Source organism: Lissotriton helveticus, chromosome 1_1 (assembly GCF_964261635.1).
Source record: "Lissotriton helveticus chromosome 1_1, aLisHel1.1, whole genome shotgun sequence".
Lineage (NCBI taxonomy): Eukaryota > Metazoa > Chordata > Amphibia > Caudata > Salamandridae > Lissotriton > Lissotriton helveticus.
The window spans coordinates 1,433,078,014-1,433,099,715 of record NC_136057.1 but is presented as its reverse complement, the minus strand read 5'-3'; the positions used below and the strand labels follow the sequence as shown (position 1 = coordinate 1,433,099,715).

Genomic DNA, 21,702 nt, shown 5'->3' with positions numbered 1-21,702 from the left:
CCGCATTGGAGGTGGGAGCTGTCTAACTTTGGGTCTGCTACTCAGTTGTTCTCTTCCCCTATGATAACTGAATGAACTAGATAAGGGGCTATTGATCTGGAGAGCTCCGCCAAGAATGTGCCTTGGTCGACATTCGGGGCATATACGTTGACAAGGGCTATATTGCGGCCTTCTAGATGGCCCATCACTGCTGCAAAGCATCCCGTTGGGTCAATAACGTTTCTGGTGTACTGAAAAGGCACCCCGCCTGTACCCAAATTAATGCCCCTTGGGCATAGGCCGAATAGATGGTTCTTCTGTTCAGATGTGAGAACACCTTATTTTGTTTGGTTAGTGTATGCATAACTAATTTGTTCCTGGAGAGTAGTTGATATGTCATGGGGGCAACAATTTCTGTTAGTGGGTACCGTGTCCGGTGGGCCTACACTAATTTATGCAGCTCCCTGGGAATATCCAGCTATGTTCAGTGGCAGCTGACATCTACTGAGGGGAGTGGGCAAATGGGTTGGTGTGCGCGCAGACAACAAGTATAAAAAATAAAATAAAATAGAAAACAATTACAGGATCATGACAGATGTCGTCCTTCTCACTCCTGACCTGTTCTGCTGGGACTACAGTGCAGGCCCCAGCAAACTTCCTCAACCAATCCAGGCCTGCTCACCTGCTATTGACCAGCATGTGAGCAGCACCCTGATTGGTGAGAGCACCCTGTCTTGATGCTCCACGGCACCCTGGATGCCTGTACTTGCTCTCAACTGAGTTGTCTTAAGTTAGCTGGGTTGAGAGGGTTAAAGTGCACATGTCTGGTTGACCATTGCAAGATATCTGGCCAAAGAGACATGCACGCTTTAAGCAGTGAAAATGCAGCACTCTGCCCACCACTCCTCCCTGCTGTCTCTCAGCAGGCCCCACCCAGTCCTGACACTAGGTTCAGGACGGGCTGATGAAAAATAATATGGTAATTACCATTGTATTTTTCATCTCTGGGGCTTTGAGGGGCAGTTGATTGGGGCAACGCTCCTTTGCTCCAATGGAAGAGCAGCCCCTGACTATGTTTCTCCCCCTGGGCGTGATCCCCATTCAATAACCCAACACACAAACATGAACATTCCTCCCAAACCCCTTTATCCAGGTCAAACAGGCAGTTGTCCCACATCCAAACTCTTAGGCAACCAGACATACCCGGGGAGTTCTCATATGAACACTAATCTGAGGTGGCATGTGGAACCAGTGCCCTTCGCCGGGCATCTCCCACCCAATACCCCCATGCACATCTATCTCCAGGCCACGGGGACCATCATCTTTAATCTCTCTCATAGGCAGCCCATCCTCCTTCTCCTCATCTTCTATAATCTTATGTCAAACAGAAAATATTCCCAAATGTTTTCAGATTATTTCATCCAAGGTCACAGGCATGAATCTCATAAGGGCATCTTCTGAGAGTCCAGACAAACTGGATCTAGGGTCAGTGCTCGAAATCCTGGCTCCATCTCACCTCTTCAAGGATACGGGGCTCACTCCGCTGCTTCTCATTGTTGCAACTACATTCACTGCTCTCTGCTGCTCCCGCTGACCCCCCTCTCGAGTCAGGGTTACTCTACTCCACTCCACCAGCAGTGCTGCCGCTCATCCATGGTCTCGTTGTTGTTCTCTTGCGGAGGGCCCTTGCACCAGCTGCATATGCAAGTTGCTTGTCTCTCTTTTCCCTCACTTTCGGTGAAGTGCAGCAGAACTTCACCCTTTCTGTAGTGGCCACCTGGAGCAGAGCCCGGGGCATTATCACATATGACAGGTCCATCTGCCACAGATGGTTTTTCACTTCCGCTTCTGTGGATCTTTTGAACTGTACATCTTATGTAAAGTCTGGTAATAACATCACTTTAGTGTTTTCCACTTTCAGGTTTCCCCTGAGCTGGGCTTGGCCTAGTATATGGTCCTGGTCCTTGTAGTTTAATAGCCTGGCTACTACTGGAAGTGGCAGAGCTCCAGGCTGAGGCGGCCTTGCCAGGACTCTGTGTGCCCTCTCCAGGGCAAAGAACTGTGATAGCCCCTCTTTTGCAACTCCCTCCCTCAGCCACCTCATGAGATAATCCACCATGCTCGCTCATTCTATATGCTCAGACAAACCAATAACTTGAAATATTATTGCGCCTGGATCTTTTCTTGGCATCCTCCGCCCGAAGCTCTAACATGCAAACTTTACTTTCCAGTTCAGATAGTCTCCCTTTCGTGGAGCTCACCTTGGGTGGGACCTCTGCCAATTCCGGTTCCATCACAGTCAAGCGTTCCACCTGGTGATGATGATCATCTTTCATTATGCTCATGTTTGCAACTGCAGTATCAGTTTTCATCTTAAGGACCTCCTGAGAAGTAATATTGGCTTGAAGTATGTCCTGGAGGGTAGGACCCGCCTCGGGCCTCTGCTGTGAGTCCACCATGCTCTCTCCCATCAATTGATCCACTAGCTCCACCATCTGGGCACACCACACATCAGGGTTCTTCTTGTGTGAGACTGCCCATATTGACTGTGATGTGTGCTTTGTTGGAAAAGACTACACCCCAGAGAAAATGCCAGAGTCAGTTGGGTGGACAGCCCTCCAGATCAGTCCATCAAGGCAGATTCCTGGCCAGTTGCAGCTGCATCACTTTTTGTTTGCCCTCTGTGCCTTGCTGGATTTGTGGTGCACCTCCTACCCTGTTAGTTTGTGCTGAAGTTCAAGTTGGCAGACCTACACTGCAATTGGTCTATCCTTCTCTTGGTGAAGAAGGCACTCCATCAAGTGTGCCAAGTCCTCTATGTGGGCACTTAGCCCGGCCTTTGGTCCCAGGCGACTGAACCCATCTGTCACCCGCCACTCAGAGTAGTCACTAGAAGGGCCGATCCTTGGACTGGTCTCTTCTCGTCTTCTTTCTCTGTCTGACAGAGAGTGCTGCTGCCTGAGCTCCCACTTAGATCCCACAAGAGCGTGGTCGCTGTGCGATTAGACAGCTGTCTTGCCAGTGGCACACCCCGATGGGCTTGTCAACCGCAGCACCGTTGTCTTGGATGCAGGTGGTGGGTGGATGTGGCCTAGGGTCTCCACTCCTTTCCGGGACTCTCTTAGGTCATGTAGCAGTAGCCATTTACCACCGGTCATGCTGATGTGGGGACTTCTGCTCCGCTCCTTGCACCCTCACTATGCTGCTCCACTGCCAGTACCTCTGCTCAATGATGCTCAAGTGGGTCTCCAACGCTGCCTGTGCTGAGGCCAAGCGGGATACCGGACAATGAGAGGAGCTCCTTCCGGCCACCATTTGCTTCCATAAACCCCCATTTCTTGTTGGAGTACCTGCTGCAGCACCCAGAGGTTTCTGTGAGGGCCAAGCATGATGCACAAACGAGCGGCTATCGTTCGCCCAGGCTGTCTCGGTGCTGTGGACGCAGCCCTGGGCATGGTATAGGGGTCCCTGCTAGACACTCAACAGCCATGGTTATTACCCTTGTTTAGATCCTTGGGTGTTAGGAGTTACTCGGCTGCCACCGGGCTCTCAAGATCTAACATGTCTAGGCTGGTGGTGTTTGCAGTTGCAAGATACCTCCAGGCAGCCTAGATATAGTGCATTTGTGTCACTGATGTTAGTACACCAGAGGGGAAGCACTTGAGGGGGACTGGAGGTCTCCAAATGCGTAAGGCCAGACTTGCCTCAGTTCAGGGGATTGAAAAACAGATTATCATGTTTTTTTAATAAATTGTGTTTTAGGTATTTGTTTTTATATCATATTGCTTTTAGTTTTCTTAAACACAGCTTTTAGTCTAAAATCTCTTATGAACTTTTATATCTTATTTGTCCACTGTGTTGCTTGACAATTTGCACTATGCACTTTCATTCTTTTTTGATAACTAACGTATCTGGATCCCCTCCTATTGGTTTACTTCCATTGGTTGATGGCATAATGGACCCATCTGGAGCTTCCCAGTGCTTTACTTGAGGTTTTTGCTTTCAGGCATCCTGTTTTATTATGCAGACATATTATTTGGGGTACTCTGTTAGATTCATCAACCATTAGTGCTAAAGGATGTATTCTGGTTTGAAATGTATACTAGTCTACTTAACCGTATTGTAGCAAATTGAGTTTTGTAATTAAATTGCGCTTCTGTAATTACTGTATTTGGTCTTATATGCTTTTATGTTCTCCGAGCCAAAATAAAGATGATGATGATGTATAGCCTATATTGTTTCATTAGAATATTTATTTTAACAACTTTTTCATTTAAAGAGGTTTTGGTGGCTTGTTGGCGATATTGTACAAAATTCTAGAATGCAATTTTTGGCTTTGAAATGAAATGGAAAATATTTTTGTATAGCGCATGGCTACCCGGGAGCATCCCAGTGCTGAAGCGGTCACTAGAGTTGGACAAGCCTTCTACGAAAGAGCCAAGTCTTTAGTTGTTTCCGGAATACTAAATGGTTGGATTCTCTTTGCAGATGTAGCAGCAGGCAGTTCCACAGTTTTGAGACATTATATGATAAACGCCAGCTGCCACTTCTGGCCTTCTTAATTCTAGGTAGCACTGCTAGGTACATCTTGTCTGAGCGAAGGTTTCTTTTAGCCTTGTAAGGGCAGATCATGGATTTGAAAATAGGAGGTCTATTTCCTCCTTAAGACTTATGGGCGACGCACAAGGCCTTGAAATTACTTCTCTCCTGCACTGGTAACCAGTGGAGAGTGCGTAGTGCCGGCTTTGCTGAGCAGCAATTATGAGTTCCCATGAGTAGTCTTGCAGCTGAATTTTGAACAAACTGCAGTTTTGTGATGACTGCATTAGGGGAGCCCAGGTAGAGGGTGTTACCATATGGTACCCTAGAGAGGATAAGCGCCTGGATCAGCATTTTCTTTCCTTGGTCAGGTAGGAGGGGCAGCACTTTGCTGATCATTCTTAACATGCCATAACATAAGTCAGTGGTCTTCCCGGCTTGGACTCTAAATGTGAGATTTTGATCCAAGCAGACACCAAGGATTTTTATCTCAGTTTATGGGATGGGCACCGGGACCATACAGGCTGGCCACATCGTATTAGATTTGAAGTTTAACTGGTTGCCAAGCAGCAGAAGCTCTGTTTTATCACGTTGAGTTTTAAGTGGGACAGGCTCATCCACTTAGTAAGTTCCTCAAGACAAGCGTGGAGATCAGAGGGAGTATGGTCGGCCTGGGCAATGCCACAACCAACTGTGTGTCATCGGCGTATGTAAGTATATGAATCCCAAAGGGGGAAACAATATCTGCCAGTGGGTGCATATGGAAATTAAAAAGGGTCGGGCTAAAGGATGAGCCCAGTGGGACTCCACACCTAAGGGGGTCAGGTTTGGAAAAAATGTCACCTTCAAACACCTGAAAGCACCTTGTCCTCCAGAAAGGATTGGAGCCGCAATAATGCCTTGACGGACACTCCTATATTCCTGAGATGGTGAGCCAGGGTATGGTGATTTACTGTATCGAAGGCAGCACTTAAATCAAAGTGGGGTATTATGGCTGCCATCCCTCCAGAATCGAGGATTTTTCTCGCTTCCTCCTCCACCGCTAATAAGACGGTCTCAGTGCCTTGGCGAGGGCGGAGGCCCATTTGTGAGGGGTGGAGCAGGATATTGGACTCAAGAAACATGGAAATTGTGTGGTTAACATGTTTCTATGTGATTTTGCCAATTACTGGGATAAGCGAGATGGAACGGTAAGTGCCAAGATCTGCAGGGTCCACGTTAGTTTTTTTTAGCAGGGCTTTTACCATTACACTTTTCCATTCGGGGGTAACTATCCCTAACGAGAAGCAGGCATTGATCAGACTGGTCATAATGGGAGCCACTGTAGTTGCTACCAATTTTAAAATGTTGGGTGGTGCAGGGACCAATGTTGACCCCAAATTGACCAAAGTTAAGGTGGCTAAAAATGACTCCTGAGTCAGCTGAATAAAAGTCTCCAGATGGTGTTTATTTCCATGCTGGCTCACAGCGGTCAGCTCAGGTGTATCATTTTCTCTTTGTAGGAGATGGTTGAGAATATTATGAACTTTGGTGGCAAAGTACTCTGCAAGTTTGTTACATCGGTATCCCAAAGGATTGGTTGCCACTTAGGAATCATGGACTTTGAGAAGAATTTAGCAATCAGAAAGGGCTCTCTGGAGGAGTTGGCTGCTGTTGTGATCCTTTTCTCATAGTAAGTGGCCTGGGCTCGTTTTATTTCAGCTTTATTTTTTCTAATATAATAGCTGCCCTGTATTTCTGTTTCTTAATATGTGAGAAATCTTTCCTCCTTGTCCTCTCTAATCTTTTGCATTGTTGTTTTAAAATGCGCAGTTCAGGAGAGAGCCATGCAGATTTGTTGGGACCTGCTTTCTTCTGGATTGATTTCTTTGGGAGCACCGTGTTCAGTGAATCCTCAATCCAATGTGTGAACTTCTGATAGTCCTTGACTGGGTTGAATTCCAGATTCGGTTTGGAATTTTCCATTTCCTGGATCCACCCTTCCACCAGGATGTTGGGCCATGGACGGATTGGTCTTCGAGTTGACTGGGTGTGCTGAACGGGAGTCAATGGGGTCCAAACAGACGGGATTAAAAAATGGTCTGACCATGGTATGGGTATGGGGACTTTACCTTTTAGTTCCGCTAGGTTCGAAAAAATTGGATCAAGAAGGCTTTAGGACTATTATTTGATTGACACAAGTTACAAGAAGATGCTATCACTGTGGTGAGAGTGAATGTCAAGTGAAGAAGGGTAATGCAAGGCCCGGAGAGTTATATAGTGGCAGCTCAATGAATGAACCTCACCTGGGTAGATCCATAAGAAGCACCATAGAACCTCTGCTCATTCAGCCACTGCATGATCCCTCCTGTCTTTTCAAACTTCTTTATGCGTACAAGGGCAAGGAGAGCATACGAGGTGGCTTCAATGCTGAACTGGTTATCTCTGAGAACATTCCAATGAGTTCCACCTGCAAAAAAACAATAAAAGGTCAGAAATAAGTTCTTGAATATTTATGGCTCAAAGAAGACCATCATGCTTGGAATTATTTTCTGCTCTCATCACTGTGCTTCAGTCATGAAGGATTGGCAATACTTTGTGTTGATTCTGTAGCTGGATCCAGATTATAGGTATACTTTCAAAACAAGGACATCACCATTCTCAATATTTATTTTCCAGAAGTTTACTAGACTGCAGCCTGTCAGAATATTCCAAGGACACACTCTCACATGAAGCATACAAATATTTAGAGATAGGAGAAGGATGTAGGTCGGGCAGTACTAGTTGTTTACATAGTGCAGTGCTTCAACTATCCTTGTACTAGAGACAAAGGGGCCCTCACGTCTAGAGACCTTCACCTAAGATCTCTTTATCAATGCAGCACAACAGTTAATCCCAATATTTACTCCTTGTCTCTTTCTACTGCTCCTGCAAATGCTACATGCATCCTTTTTGTCTGTTCATATTCCTTGCTCTCGCTTTAACCAGATTTGTACCACCCACTCTCCTGTTCTTCCCTATATGCTTCTCTCATTTCCTATCTTAAGTTAGTAAAGCAGACTGCGGCCACTCACCCGTTGACATATCCATGAGGTTTTTGTCATTAGGAAGTTTGTTGACCATCGCCAAAGCATAAGCGGTTATAGCTACTGCATAGGATGTGGTAAGGGATGGGTACTTCTTCAACAAATAATTAGAAGCTTTCAAAATACTTCCTTCCAAACTCTAAGCAATAAACAAATGAAAAGATGAAGCAGAAAGATAAATATAGTCAGTATTACAAACTTGGTCCCAACAAAACAACATTATTGTTATCACTAAATATAGGAATAGCAAATGAAATAGTTGAAGCCCCCTGCTGTGTTTATTTTGCACTGTCACCTTAACCCCTATCATGTGCCAGCCTTGATTTGCTTTGATGTTGTAACTTGATTGCATGTTCTATTTAAAAAATCCAAAAAAAAACAATAGGAGGTCATGCCTGAGTGTTTATCTTGGTACAATATATTGAGTTGTAAATATAGGAAAACAAAAATATTGTGATGCAGAAATATTGTTGTCAAAAAATTTTGTTTTTCAGGAAAGTGACATCGCTGTTAAGAATATCGTTGTTGATAATATCTTCAATATTATAGTTGTAAAGAAAACATTTATTAATCATTTTAATATACTTTAATACATAGATTAATTTTGTGTTACTATTGTTTGTATAATTTGTAGCTGTTTATTTAAAATGTAACCCCTGTGGTGCGTCTGTCAGCCCATGGCCTGCACTTGCATTACCTCTCTGGTGCATGAAACAGACATTGGCCGATACCAGGGAGGGCTGTTCAAAATCCTCCATGCAAATCACCTGAGGTTCTTCTTTAAAAAACAAATATATCCCTGGGGTGGATAGAAGCAAAAAACGCTCCTGCATCTCTCCTCAACCCCCTCCCACCCATATGTGAAGTCAGTGAGCTGTGAGTTGCGCTTACATCACAACTTTCCCCATTGGAGCTGAGGAAGCAACAGGTATGGTCGCCCTCGACTCCGGTGGAGAAAACAGGCCGGAAAAGGCCTCCCAGCTTTCAGGGAGGCCTCCTATGAAAGAGGAGGGTCTCCTTTTTCAAACGGGGCCTTCCTGAAAGGGTTTCGTGGCCCTGGAGGGTGGCCGCTCTTCGATCCATTTTTTTATTTTTTATTTTAGGAGTTTTATATAGCACTAGCTGGACCCGAGGGCATCAGAGCGCTTCACAATAAGTAACTTATATGCAAACAAGCAGTGCAAAGATCATAGTAGAACATAGAGATCCATGGTCAGGAAAACCCATTAGACACAAGGGAGTTGATCTGGGGGTGTCGGCCCTCATGACAATGGAACAACCACCCTCCCTCCTCAAGACTACTATATTTTGGGAAACAAAAGGATAGGTTTGTCCTGGGGGGGGGGGGGCACGATCACTCACCTGCCAGGGCTCTAAAGGAAAATGAAATCTGATATATTGATGGGGGTCAGGGTTCCTGCTCATGGGCCGAACCCTATTGGGGGCTGATTTTGTTTTTATAGATGTGTGGTTTCCCTGGGGGGCCACAATCCACCCCCAGGAAAACCACACATCTATAAAAAAGTGATGACAGTTGTGCTGTCCCTCCGCAAGCACAGTCTGTACAGCAGGACAACAGTATCAGGTTAGACAACCCAGAGAGCAGGCACATCTCCACAGGTGGAGTGCTCTCTTAGCAGCCCCCAAATTTAGTTCAGTCCCAACTTCCATCTTTCACTGGCAACACTGGATGTAAAGTCAATATGGCCAACTATTTGCCCATTGACTACGTCCACGGGGAGACCGCTCTGCATCGTAACGCTCAGCAGCACTTCAATAACGGACCCCTGCCCAATCCCTGCCAGACCCGCACTGTGCACTTTATTCTCGGCCCCTGGAGGTGGGTGGGCGGATGTTACAAAACACCAGAACATGTCCCACAGTGTGGGAGACTGCTCTGCATTGTAACACTCAGCAGCACTTCATCAACAGACCCCTGCCTGATCCCTGCCAGACCTGCATTGTGCACTTTATTCTCGGCCCCTAGAGGGTGGCGGATGCTACAAAACTCCAGGGCTAGACCCTCAGAGCTGGACGCCCACTGGGCTTGCCCGGGCTTGACCCGGGAAATGACCAGGCCAAGATGGGCCCGTCTTAGCCCGTCATAGGCCAGAAGTGGCTGGGCTGGGCTGGGCCCACTCTCTTGGTCCTGCTTCAAGAGGTGCTGTGACTCATTGATAGATTTACGCCATCAGAGTGGGTGAGCTAATTCTGTCATTTTGTTTGTCACTCATCTCCACATATGCTTTTGGCGAGTCAAGGACATTTTCCAATCTGATCCCGACACTTCTTGCATAATCTATTGAGGTGGGACCTCATTTTACAACTAGACTGAACAATTAGACTGAATGTGCTGTATAGCACACTTGTAGACAACCCAGGAAAATCATTATAAGTCTAAGAATATATCATATTTATTGCTAAATAGTCTGAGTGTGATAAAGGATTTCAAGTACAACTTCTGTTTTGCTTTTTAGTGCCTTAATAGTCCTAGTTTGGTAATATGGGCAAGAGGAAAGCACCAACCTCCTAGGCCATAACACAACTTAAGGCGGGGGTCTCGTTTGACCTTGATGAATTATTGAAAAGGGGCAATGGGGGCTGTTGAGCAGTAGATTATCTCTGTTGAAGAAGCAATGAACCCAGAAAAAACAGGTCCCGCTTTAGGTTTATCTATAGATGAGGCAAAACAGAGTACAATGTCTCCTCTACCAGAAGCGCCTAGTAGCAAGTCAAATGCAAATGGTTGCATACTGAATGTGTCTGAGCACATCTCAGTGGGCGACTAGGAGAGTGATTCTCAACTGCCTCCAAAGCACTCAAGAAACCCATCTATCCTCCCCAGTGCAATAGAGGAACTTTTACCAGAGTCAAGAGCAATACCCCCTAAATTTCGCAAAGAGACACTTAAGAAGGATACAATTTTCCCTCCACATAAGACAGGTAACAAGGAAAACCCTCTATCCTGTGCTCGCTTGTGTACACAGAGTGATATTTCCAAGCAAAATGCTAAACTGGATGCATTGGATATTTATCTTAGAGATACTTTAACCAAAGTAATTAGTAGAGTGGGAGCACTGGAAGACTCACTAAATTGATGCTTGAATAACTGCCAGTTAAATATCACATAACCGGCCATTAATCATAACATCTGTTCGGATTATCCAGAAGGCAGTAGTCGGACACACAATCAAACTATACATAAAGCACCTACCAACCAAATAAACAAGGGGGAGGCTCCTTCTAATAGGGATCAAAATACATGGACTATTAAAACACAGACTCTTTATCCTTCAATATCCTTAGCACCCCGTAGACCTTTACATACTTTTGTCTCTTCTAATAACAACATTGCGCCAGCGGCTGGGAGTAAAAACCTGGGAGCACAGTCTCCAGATAACTTTGACGCTAAGAGCTCCAATTTATTAATATCTCTGAGTAGCCACAAGCCAGAAATGACCTACCTGGACCTACCTCCAGCTGTAACCCTGTATACGGTAGTGCTAGCTAATGTGCCCAGGCTACCTTCTGGGGTAGTGGAGTCATGGGACATCCTGAGGAATAAGTCCCTACTCTGGGTGGAATCCAAAACGGGTCTAACTGTAAGGCTTTTTGCTGAATTCAAAATGGCTTCAAGAGTGAGTTGGAAGGGAGAGGATGTAAAAACCTTTATGGAGATTGTGTGGTATTGACCTTTAAAACTCCGCAGCTTGCACAAATGATACTGAGTAGAGCAGGGAATTATTCTATTTTAGCGCAAGGTATCAATATAGTTCCACTGGGATATTTTTACCAGCCTACTAATTACAATCACATCAAAGCAGCTAGCAAGCCTCATATAGTCAATCGTGGTCCCTTATATAATGTCCCAGTTTATAATCGATTTGATATTCTCCCAATGTTAGAGGAGGTTGATTGACTACCTCCAGTAGGCAGCAGTTTTGCTGTGATAGGGGATAAAATGCAGATTTCTAAGCATGCAACACATCTAGATATTCAGTCCCTAGAAATTTTAAATGCTTTAATTAATAGCCAACATATTTTATCCAAACCATTATTGCCTCCCCGTGGGGTCTCTGACCCCAAAACTATGCCTGTTGCCACTAAGATAGATAACGCTAATCTTCCACCCACAACTCCATTTGTTGTCCCCAAATTACCTACTGAAGGCCAGAAATAGAGGCCATTAAAGGATGAAAGAGAAAAGGTACGTGCCAGGTAATGTTTTGGAATGTTGCAGGTTTAAAGACTAAGGTGAACAATTAGGTATCGTCTGATTTTGTTAGGAAATTTGACATGGTTAGCCTCCAAAAAACCTGGGTGGAAGAGCCTATCCACATAAATGGTTATAAACCTTATCATACGGCAGCGGTTACATCGTCCCATGGAAGATCAAAGGGGGGTCTATGCACATATGTTTCAAACTACATGAACATAAGTAAAATCGTATTGAACGTTGTAGACAGGTATTTTCAACTTATTACCATTGATGATTATAAATCACTCTGTATTGTTTTATTACATTTTTATAACAATGTTCCCCATGATTTGATTGAGGGGGTACTGAGAAAAATAAGTTACAATTTACAAAACTTACAGGCCTCCAAAACTAAGGTTTTATTTATTATCTGGGAAGGGGATTTTAATTCTGCTATATGTCAACATGCTGAAAGAGGTGTCTGTGGTATCTCGTATGATGAAGATACTAGTTTTTCACACTTCCCGCATACAACCTATGTAGAGCTTCTAAACAAAATTATGTTCACTGCTGATCTAGGATTTGTTAACAATCTATGGTCCCCACTGGTTTCTTTTAGTCCTACTTTTAATGGTTGTGGTATATTTTCAACTATAGATTTTATCTTACTGTACTGCAGACATTCCTCTAGAGTTCAGGATTTTTGTACTCGTGCGATCCCCTTGAGTGACCATTTCCATTGAGTGTTGGTTTATTAGTACATATCAATGTGATAACAACAAGAAACAGTCCAACCAATAATGTTGAGAATATAACTTTGAGGAGGTTAAATGGGTACGCGCTCCGCTGGGCCAAAGTGGACCCTGACGAGTTTACAAGAAAGGCTGTGGTAAACTGTAAAGATGCCTTTCTCGCTTGCCTTGACAAGACAACTCCCCATAAAGCCATCATAAAAGGTTTTACCACAATATCAGACTATATTAAAAAAGCCCTCTTTGTGAAGACTAAGAATAAAGTTATTCAACAAAATGGGTGGTTTGATTCTAAATGTACCAAGGCCTACTCAAAATGTAAACATACTCTACATAAACCAGCAAAAAAATGAGATGATATTAAAGAGGCAATAAGGGAGTATAGGTGTGCAATAAAAGAACGGTTATACATACCCCTCCCCCTAAGCGCCTTGAGACCCTCCCGGGTGAGTAGTGCGCTATACAAATGGCATGATTGATTGATTGATTGATACACACTAAAAGAAGAAGCTTGGCATGCCCTACATATAGCCTCTGAAACCAGAGATATTTCTGCCTTTTGGAAGGCAGTTAATGCTCCCTTGCTGGTTGACAAAGATACGGCGCCGCTAAATATAACTATTAGCAAGGCTGAGTGGGTGGAACATTATTCTAATCTTTACAATAAACCACATTGTGATGCATTGGGAGATTTTGGCATAGTTGAAGAGATAGACCTACTCCCAAGTAGTCACCAAAATGACATACATTTGAACCTTTCTGAAGTTAACCAGGCTATTATGTTGAGCATGGGAGGGAATGACCCTGGACCCAATGGTATCCCCGTGGATATTTTTAACTCTAACATTGTGTTATGGGGACCGCTTTTAATGCAAGCAATTAATGTAAGCGGTTTGACCGGAATTTTATCAACTTGGTCTGAATCAATACTGTTCCCATTTTTAACAAGCATTGGCATAGCAAATAGGTCTCGCATTTGGGACTTTATAAGTGATTAGCCATGCAACACTTGTTGTTGTTTATTGAAGGATATTGTGCTGGATAACGAAACATTTATAATGTCCCGAAGGCAAAACCTATTGGCTATGCATTGTGGGGGCCTTATAAGTGCTCAGGTAGAGCTATTGACTTTGCCAATGTTTCTAAGCTGTGCTGTAGAGAAGTGTGGCTGCTGTGCAGCATGCTGAGAAGTTGTAATTAAAAAGTGTAAGAAGTACTGAGTGATGCTGTGGTGTCGTTGAGTGATGCTATGCTGGCCCTGAGTTATCCAGTGGTGCCGTTGAGTGATGCTGTGCTGGCCCTGAGTGATGCTGTGGTGGAGCAAACTGATGCTGTGGTGATGCTGATTGTTGCTGTTGCGCTGCAGAGTGATGCAGTGGTAGTGCATAGTGATGCTGTGGTGGTGCTGAGTGATGATGTGGTGATGTGGTGATGCTGACTGATGCTGTGGTGGTGCTGAGCAATGCTGTGCTGGCCCTGAGTGATGCTGTGGTGGTGCTGAGTTACACTGTGGTGGGGCTGACTGATGCTGTGGTGGCGCTGAGTGATATTGGTGTGTCACTGAGTGATGCTGTGGTGGTGCTGAGTGATCCTGTGGTGGTGTTGAGTGATCCTGTGGTGTTGTTGAGTGATGCAGTGTTGGCCCTGAGTGTCAAGTCAAGTCAAGTTATCTTTATTCAACTTAATTAAAAGTTATACAAAGAAATTAAAAAACATTTCATACAGGGAATTGCGGAACATTTCATACACATTAAAATATAACCATCCCATCAGTTACATTAATACATTAATACATTAACACAAATCTAGGCCTACAAAAGTTAAAAAAGGGGTAACAATGGAACTAGTGAGTGTGCTTTTTTATCCTAGCTGCAGCAACCAAAAAGTTCGCCATACAAAAGGTAATGCGTGGGTTAACCAATGATTGCAGATAGAGCAGGGCCGGTCTCACCTGAGTGAAACCCGCCTCCTTCATAACTGGTACCAGGTATTTTTTCCTCGGCTCTAAATAAAACCCACAAAACATAACAAAATGCATGGTGTCTTGAAATGAAAAATGGTCGCAGCTGCAGGGTGGAGCTAGTTCCGGTTTTTCCCATGTTTTAAAAGAGCCTAAATAAAAATGTAACAAATTAAATCTAAACTTAGTTAAAAGAAACCTGTGGAATGGGATTGTAACAAAACCAAGGTACGGTGCTAAGGAGAATGAGTTAACGAGTAAGTAATGACCCCTAACTGAGGGTTTCACAAGCTCCCTTTCCTCACGTGATGCTCTCGCCCTCTCCATAAAGTGCTTTTTGACGAGGTCAATATCTCGTGCTTTGATGTCTTGGGGGGCAGTGAAAAGCTCAGGTCTCCCCAGGTCTGAGAATGCTTTTGCCAGATAGGCCAGCCAAGGGATCTTTTTAGAATGGTCTAAGGATAAGACGTCGTACATGATCTTATGGTTCAATGGGAGGTCTTCATTGAGCCACGTCTTTAACCAAAAGATCAGTGGAGCCATGTTCAACCCATCTGTGAGAAAATCTAAACCCACCTCCATATGTATAGAGTAGGTTGGTGTTGACTGCGGCAGAGAGAGAAGTGTTCGTATGAATCTGTTCTCCGCTCTCTGGATTGGTTCCACGTTAACATAGCCCCAGAGTGGTGAACCATATGATGCGATGGCAACCGATTTGCTCTTGTAAATTTTTAGTAGAGCTTCCATTGGCCTAGCACCCAACCTACCCGCAAAGCCAATGAGCGCAGCTGATGATCTAATAACCGCTAACCTCTTCGCCCTCACTTGAGGAAACCAAGTTCCTCTCTGGTCAAACAGGACCCCTAAATAGGGGAAAGTGGGGACTCTAGAAACCATGTCCCCTCTACACGTGAAAGTTTTAGATCTCCTCTTGCTGCTTTCTCGTCCCACCACCATGGTGTGCGACTTACTAGCGTTTATTTTTAGGTCAAGCTGTTCCATGAAGGCACCGAAAGCATTTAAGAGGCGTTGAAGGCTGACGCCCGTGCGCGCAATTAGCACGGCGTCGTCCGCGTACAGGAGCGCTGGGATCTTAACAGCTCCTGTACGCGGAACGTCGGCTTCATTCTCCTCCAGATGTGCACCCAGCCCGTTGATATAAATAGTGAACAGCAGGGGGGCCAAAATACATCCCTGCCTTACCCCCTTCAGGGATTTAAAGAGGGACGTACACCTGCCCTCGTTAGTAACCCGCACAGCCGCAAACAGCTCTTGGTGTAGAGAGGCCATAAATCTTACTAGTGCCTCGTCAATCCCCATCCTAAGCAATGTCAACCATAACTTAGCCCTATTCACCAGATAGAAGGTCGAGGAGAGGTCCATAAATGCAAGAAATAGGGACCCCTCCTTTGCCACCGTATACTTTGAAATCAACAGGTGTAGGTTAGAGCATTGTTCAATTGTACCTTTCTTTTCTCTAAACCCATACTGGATCTCAGATAGGCCCCCACAGTTCTCAACGTTTTCCCTCAACCTAGCTAAAAGGACTCTACCTAGAATCTTCACTGACGAGTCTAGGAGGGATATGGGCCTATAACACCCGGGATCGTCCCGCTGACCCTTTTTAAAAATAGGGACGATAGTTGAAATGTTCCAGGAGGATGGTGTAGGGTTACTATTGACGGCGGTAAAGACATTGGACAAAACCTCTGCCCACAACTTCGGGGTGTGTAAAAAGAAGTCAGCTGGCACCACGTCAGGGCCTGGCGCCTTGTGTTTCGTTATGGCCAGAATAGCTTTCTCCACTTCTGCACTATCAAAGTGTATTGGTGTGGCGTCTACAGTGACCAGAGAAAAATCTTGGGTTACCTGATCATTCTCCCCATATACGTTTTTAAAATGGGACAACCACTTGTCATCAGAGATGACACAATCCATAGCCTCATTTACTTGATCAGAGAAAAGTGGTTGTTTGATAATTTCCCAAAATTCTCGGCTATCTTTCAGGACAGCAGTAGATAGGAGATTTTCCCAAGCTTCCCGTCTGATGCTATCTTTTCTTGTTTTGATGGCTGACTTGTATATTTTCCTTAATCCAACAATCTCGCCCTTTACCCTTGGAACATTTTTCAACGCTACCATCAGGGACCTATGAGCATTGGAGCACGCGGTGTCAAACCAGCGCTTCTTTTTCGGTGCTCCTCTCACTGGCTTCGCCAGGAGGTCTTGGGACACCTGACCACAGATCAACTCAAAGGCCCCTATAGTTTCGCAGCCCAAAGCACAAGGGTTCTGACACACCTCAACCTGTTTCTTTATTTTCCGAAAAACCTCCGCATAGAAATTTTCTGGGACCACTTTGGCCCACTTGACTCTTCTACCCTGATCAGAAGTACGCAAAGTATTGGCCGTACTCACTTTCCCCGGGTATGGCCCCATATAATCTCCCCAGGCTACCTCAAGTTGGACGGGGTTAAGGTCGCTCTGATGAGATGGCAAGGTGCGATAAGAGATCACCTGGTTTAAAATACCTTGTGTAATAAAGATGTAATCAATTATGGTGCCTGGGTTTGTACCAGTAAATGTAGCTATTCTTCTGTCGCCCTCTGGTTCATACAGATTAAAATGTGCCAGAAACTCTTCTAAACTCCTCTCCTTCTGAAGTGTGCTCAAAGTGAGGTCCCTCGAGATCTTCGCCCCATTCCTTGTAATTTAAACTGCATGCTGACACGCAGGGATGAATGTTAAAATCACCTAATAATATATACTCAATGTCAGGCTGTGTATACTGACTGCCTGACCTTAGTATATTATCTAAAATGGCAATATTACTACCAGTATTGTCCCTATTCCCTGAGTTATAAAAGTTAATGTATAGAGATCTCCTAACAGGGTTAATCACTCTCTCTACAATGAGAATATTGTTTGAGTCAGTAATAATCTGTTTTAGGGAGCCCTTCAATTCTAAAGAAAATAACATTAGCAGGCCTCCCTTAGCTCTGCCGGAACGGCTAGAGATAGCTGCCTTGGCGAAGCTAGTGTACCCGTCCCACCAAGAGTTATCATTTATATCCCAGGTTTCCTGGAAAGCAATAATATTGTGTCTAACGACAAAGCTTGACCACGCCTCATCATTACGTTTGGAATTGAGACCTGCTACGTTCCAACTTAATATCTTGCATGTTTCTACAGTTCGCTGCACTGCAGAATCAGCCAAGGGTACTCCTATTTCTGCTCGACCAAGGGGGCTTCCAATAGCTGGTAAATTACCCGCTAACTCTGCTGCATTTATCTGCTCATGAGTAGTATCTTTCTCCTTGATACTGCCATGCTCCGTAATAGAGACATCGACAGTCTCAGCCGGGATATAGTCAGGTGCAAATTCCCTCTCCAGGACGGCTTGCGCATGGCGCCCTACCAGACTTATATTCTCATTTGTTATTTTGCCAGTTCTGTATCCTCTATCCCTTACTTTCTTATTAGTTATTAAGAGTGGTGCCCTTACTTCATTAGTTGACATGTTTGGGCCCCCTATGCGTCAATCGCAATCATTTAAATTTGCCAAGACTCCAAACCTGTTCGCTGTACCAAATCCCCAATCATGGGTTGGGGCCCCCAGTCCCCATCCGTTTGTTACTGCATTCCACCTAGGTAGTGGAGTGTTGGGTCGCGTTGGGAAATACTCATCGACCGACCAGGCTCCAAAGCCATTTCCACGATTGTCAGGCGGTAAACCAGGCCCCCACCTGTTCGCTGTGTTCCAGTGTGTTCTGGGGGTCCTGGCGAAAGGCGCTTTCTGATGATCACCTGGCCATATGCCAAACCTATTTACTGGGCCGATACCATAATCATTATGTATAGGTCTAGGAAACCTTCCCCATACATTACTTCTTGTGGACCATCCTAAACTTGGGATATTCGGCTGAAGTGCATTTTGCTGTTCACTATAAAAGAATTTTAAGGTAAGAGGAATTATGGAACCGCTCCTTCTTTTGGGGGGGGGGGAATATATTGGACAGGACATTTGGGAGCACGACTGCGTTTGAGAAATTTAAAACTACGCAGTCCCCCTTAAACTTCTTTTGCTTATTCCCTATCCATGTCGTCCTCCCCGCCATAACAATTTCCCCTGCCAACTGTTCTTTCCCATAGTGTGTCATCTGCATGTTACTTGTCAACCAATGTAATGCCTTACTTGTCAGGGATGAGCTCGATTCTATCTGTCCAGGGGGTAAGGTAGGTACATTAGCTAGTACCAATACCAGTGGTGATGCTTCCATTATGAATTGCGAATGATCATCCCCAGGGGGTGGCGGTAGTGGTGCAATAGTTGGAGATGTGGGCGCCTCACTCGCTACTACCTGGCTAAATGTGACTAGTGGTGTCTGGCCAGGCGGAATGGTCTCTGACAATCCTCCATCTACTATTGTATTGCCCCCGTCATTTCCCTCCGTCGTATCAACTGGATTGATGACACTGGTTACTACTTTCTCCAATTCTTCTGAAACTTGCATTGCGACCCTCCCATCTTTTTCACTTCAGATCAGTGGCTTGATGATGGTTTTCATCTTAAGATCTATCATATCTGCTATTCTGTTAAACAGGTCATCATCTATGATTTGTCTAAGGTTGTCTTCCTCCTGCTCCTTTTTTTTTCCCTTTGGCTTAGGTGGGGAAACGGTCCCTTTCCTCCCTGTCCGTGCCCCCCCCCCCGTTTGGACTGAATTTTTCTGCAGGTTCTCACTGCCCTAATCACAGGCACTGGGGATGGAGGTACCTCTACTGTGAATTCCTCCTGATGCTCGAGATCAGACCCCAGATTTGACTCCACATCAATCAGCAAATCTACACTGAGATCTTGATTTTCCGTATCAATGAGGTTGGTGTCTGGAATATTCACACTAAGGTCTTGCGATATTATAACAGACATTTCCACGCTGGTAGGGGGGCTTTCTAAGTGAAGGACAGGGGATTGGCTCAGGCCTAATGATTGTCTTCTTTCGGTATTTATTTTATTTACCACTTGGACCATGTAGTTATCCATGGTATTGAGCGTCTCTATAGCTTCATGGACATTTTTCTTAGTCATGATCACAAGCGCTATTGAAATTTACGTTACAACACAAGCTAATAATGGCCAGATATATGCGCGCTCAATGCAAACGAACAGTTTTTAAGTAGTAGGTGGTAAAGTCTTACTTCAACCTGATGTCTTTAATCTTTAATAGAGGCACGGGCAAAGTGGCCGGCCCAGTCCAGTCCCGGCCAGTCTAGGACTGTCTAAGACTGTCCCGCCCTTGTCCCGGGCTTCTCCCGGGCGCTCTCCCGCGCGCTCCCGCGCAGCGGTCAAGTGACCTCCCTTTATTGCAGTGAGGAACGATGGTGGGCGGGGGGGCGGGGCCAACAGGGAGAGCAGCCCAGGTGTAACCAATGGGACTCGCAGGGACTCCTGGTAGCTGGAGTCCCTGCCTCAAGACTCGCAGCCCTGCCGGCAGCTCCACGCACCCCAAAGTCTCCAACACAGCTCCTGGTGGATGTGGAGCGCTGCGGGACCCGCGAAGCGGGTCCGGCGAGTTGTAAAGTCCTCCACAAAGTCAGGGGTCAGTAACAGCAAAAGATGGCCTCCGTGGGTAGGGCAACAGCAAAATCCTCAGCCAAAGGGTCCCACCAGCTCAAAGAACAGACCCGCTTTTCACTCCGTGGGCGGGGGGGCAGGGCCAACAGGGAGAGCAGCCCAGGTGTAACCAATGGGGCTCGCAGGGACTCCTGGTAGCTGGAGTCCCTGCCTCAAGACTCGCAGCCCTGCCGGCAGCTCCACGCGCCCCAAAGTCTCCAACACAGCTCCTGGTGGATGTGGAGCGCTGCGGGACCCGCGAAGCGGGTCCGGCGAGTTGTAAAGTCCTCCACAAAGTCAGGGGTCAGTAACAGCAAAAGATGGCCTCCGTAGGTAGGGCAACAGCAAAATCCTCAGCCAAAGGGTCCCACCAGCTCAAAGAACAGACCCGCTTTTCACTCCGTGGGCGGGGGGGCGGGGCCAACAGGGAGAGCAGCCCAGGTGTAACCAATGGGGCTCGCAGGGACTCCTGGTAGCTGGAGTCCCTGCCTCAAGACTCGCAGCCCTGCCGGCAGCTCCACGCCCCCCAAAGTCTCCAACACAGCTCCTGGTGGATGTGGAGCGCTGCGGGACCCGCGAAGCGGGTCCGGCGAGTTGTAAAGTCCTCCACAAAGTCAGGGGTCAGTAACAGCAAAAGATGGCCTCCGTAGGTAGGGCAACAGCAAAATCCTCAGCCAAAGGGTCCTGAGTGATGATGTAGTGTCGCTGAGTGATGCTGTGATGGAGCTGAGTGATGATATGTTAGTGCTGAGTGGTGTTGTAGTGGTGTAGAGCAATGCTGGGGTGGCGCTGAGTGATGCTGTTGTGGCCCTGAGCATTATTGTTGTAGGCTTGAGTGACGCTGTGGTGGTGCTGAGTGTTGCTGTAGTTGCGCTGAGTGATGTTGTGGTGGCGCTGAGTGATATTTGGTGCCCCTGAGTGATGCTGTGGTGGTGCTGAGTGATGCTGTGGTGGCGCTGAGTGATGCTGTGGTAGTGCATAGTGATGCTGTGGTGGTACTGAGTGATGTGGTGTTCCTGAGTGATGCTGTGGTGATGCTGAGTGATGCTGTGGTGGTGCTGTGGTGGTGCTGAGTGATGCTGTGCTAGTACAGAGTGATGCTGTGGTGTTCCTGAGTGATGTAGTGCTGGTGCTGAGCGATGCTGTGGTGAAAGTGAGTGATGCTGTGCTGGCCCTGAGTGATGATGTGGTGTCGCTGAGTGATGCTTTGGTGGACCTGAGTGATGCTGTGGTGGTGCTGAGTGATGCTGTGGTGGTGCTGAGTGTTGTTGTGGTGGCGTAGAGTAATGCTGTGGTGGCGCTGAGCGATGCTTTTGTGACCCTGAGCGATGTATTGCTGGAGCTGAATGATGCTTGGGTGGTGCTGAGTGATGCTGTGGTGGTGCTGAGTGATGCTGTGGTGGTGCTACACCTACTGTATGTCAATTTTATATAGTGTAATCTTTAGAGCGGGAGACTTGGGGCAATGAAGAGAGGGAGACCATGAAAAGGGAGAGGGCTAGAGAGATTAATAGAGATGTGGTATACAATTAAACAGAAATTGGGTAAAGGAGGGTCGATAGTGATAAAGATGGACTTATGGTATGGGGGAGAAA

The 21,702-nt window shown here is 45.9% G+C and overlaps 1 protein-coding gene across 2 annotated transcripts in view; it reads right to left on the bottom strand.

Annotated features, from left to right (window-relative positions):
- The window catches only part of LOC144826880 (A.superbus venom factor 1-like), a 1,649,148-nt gene that overhangs the window by 495,650 nt on the left and 1,131,796 nt on the right, over nucleotides 1-21,702 (bottom strand). For both annotated transcript variants that reach the window (XM_078685340.1, XM_078685347.1), the window contains 2 exons: nucleotides 7,572-7,722; nucleotides 6,804-6,967 (listed from right to left, as the gene is read on the bottom strand). In XM_078685340.1, the coding sequence (XP_078541466.1) occupies nucleotides 6,804-6,967; nucleotides 7,572-7,722 (315 nt within the window). The remainder of the gene's footprint in view (nucleotides 1-6,803; nucleotides 6,968-7,571; nucleotides 7,723-21,702) is intronic.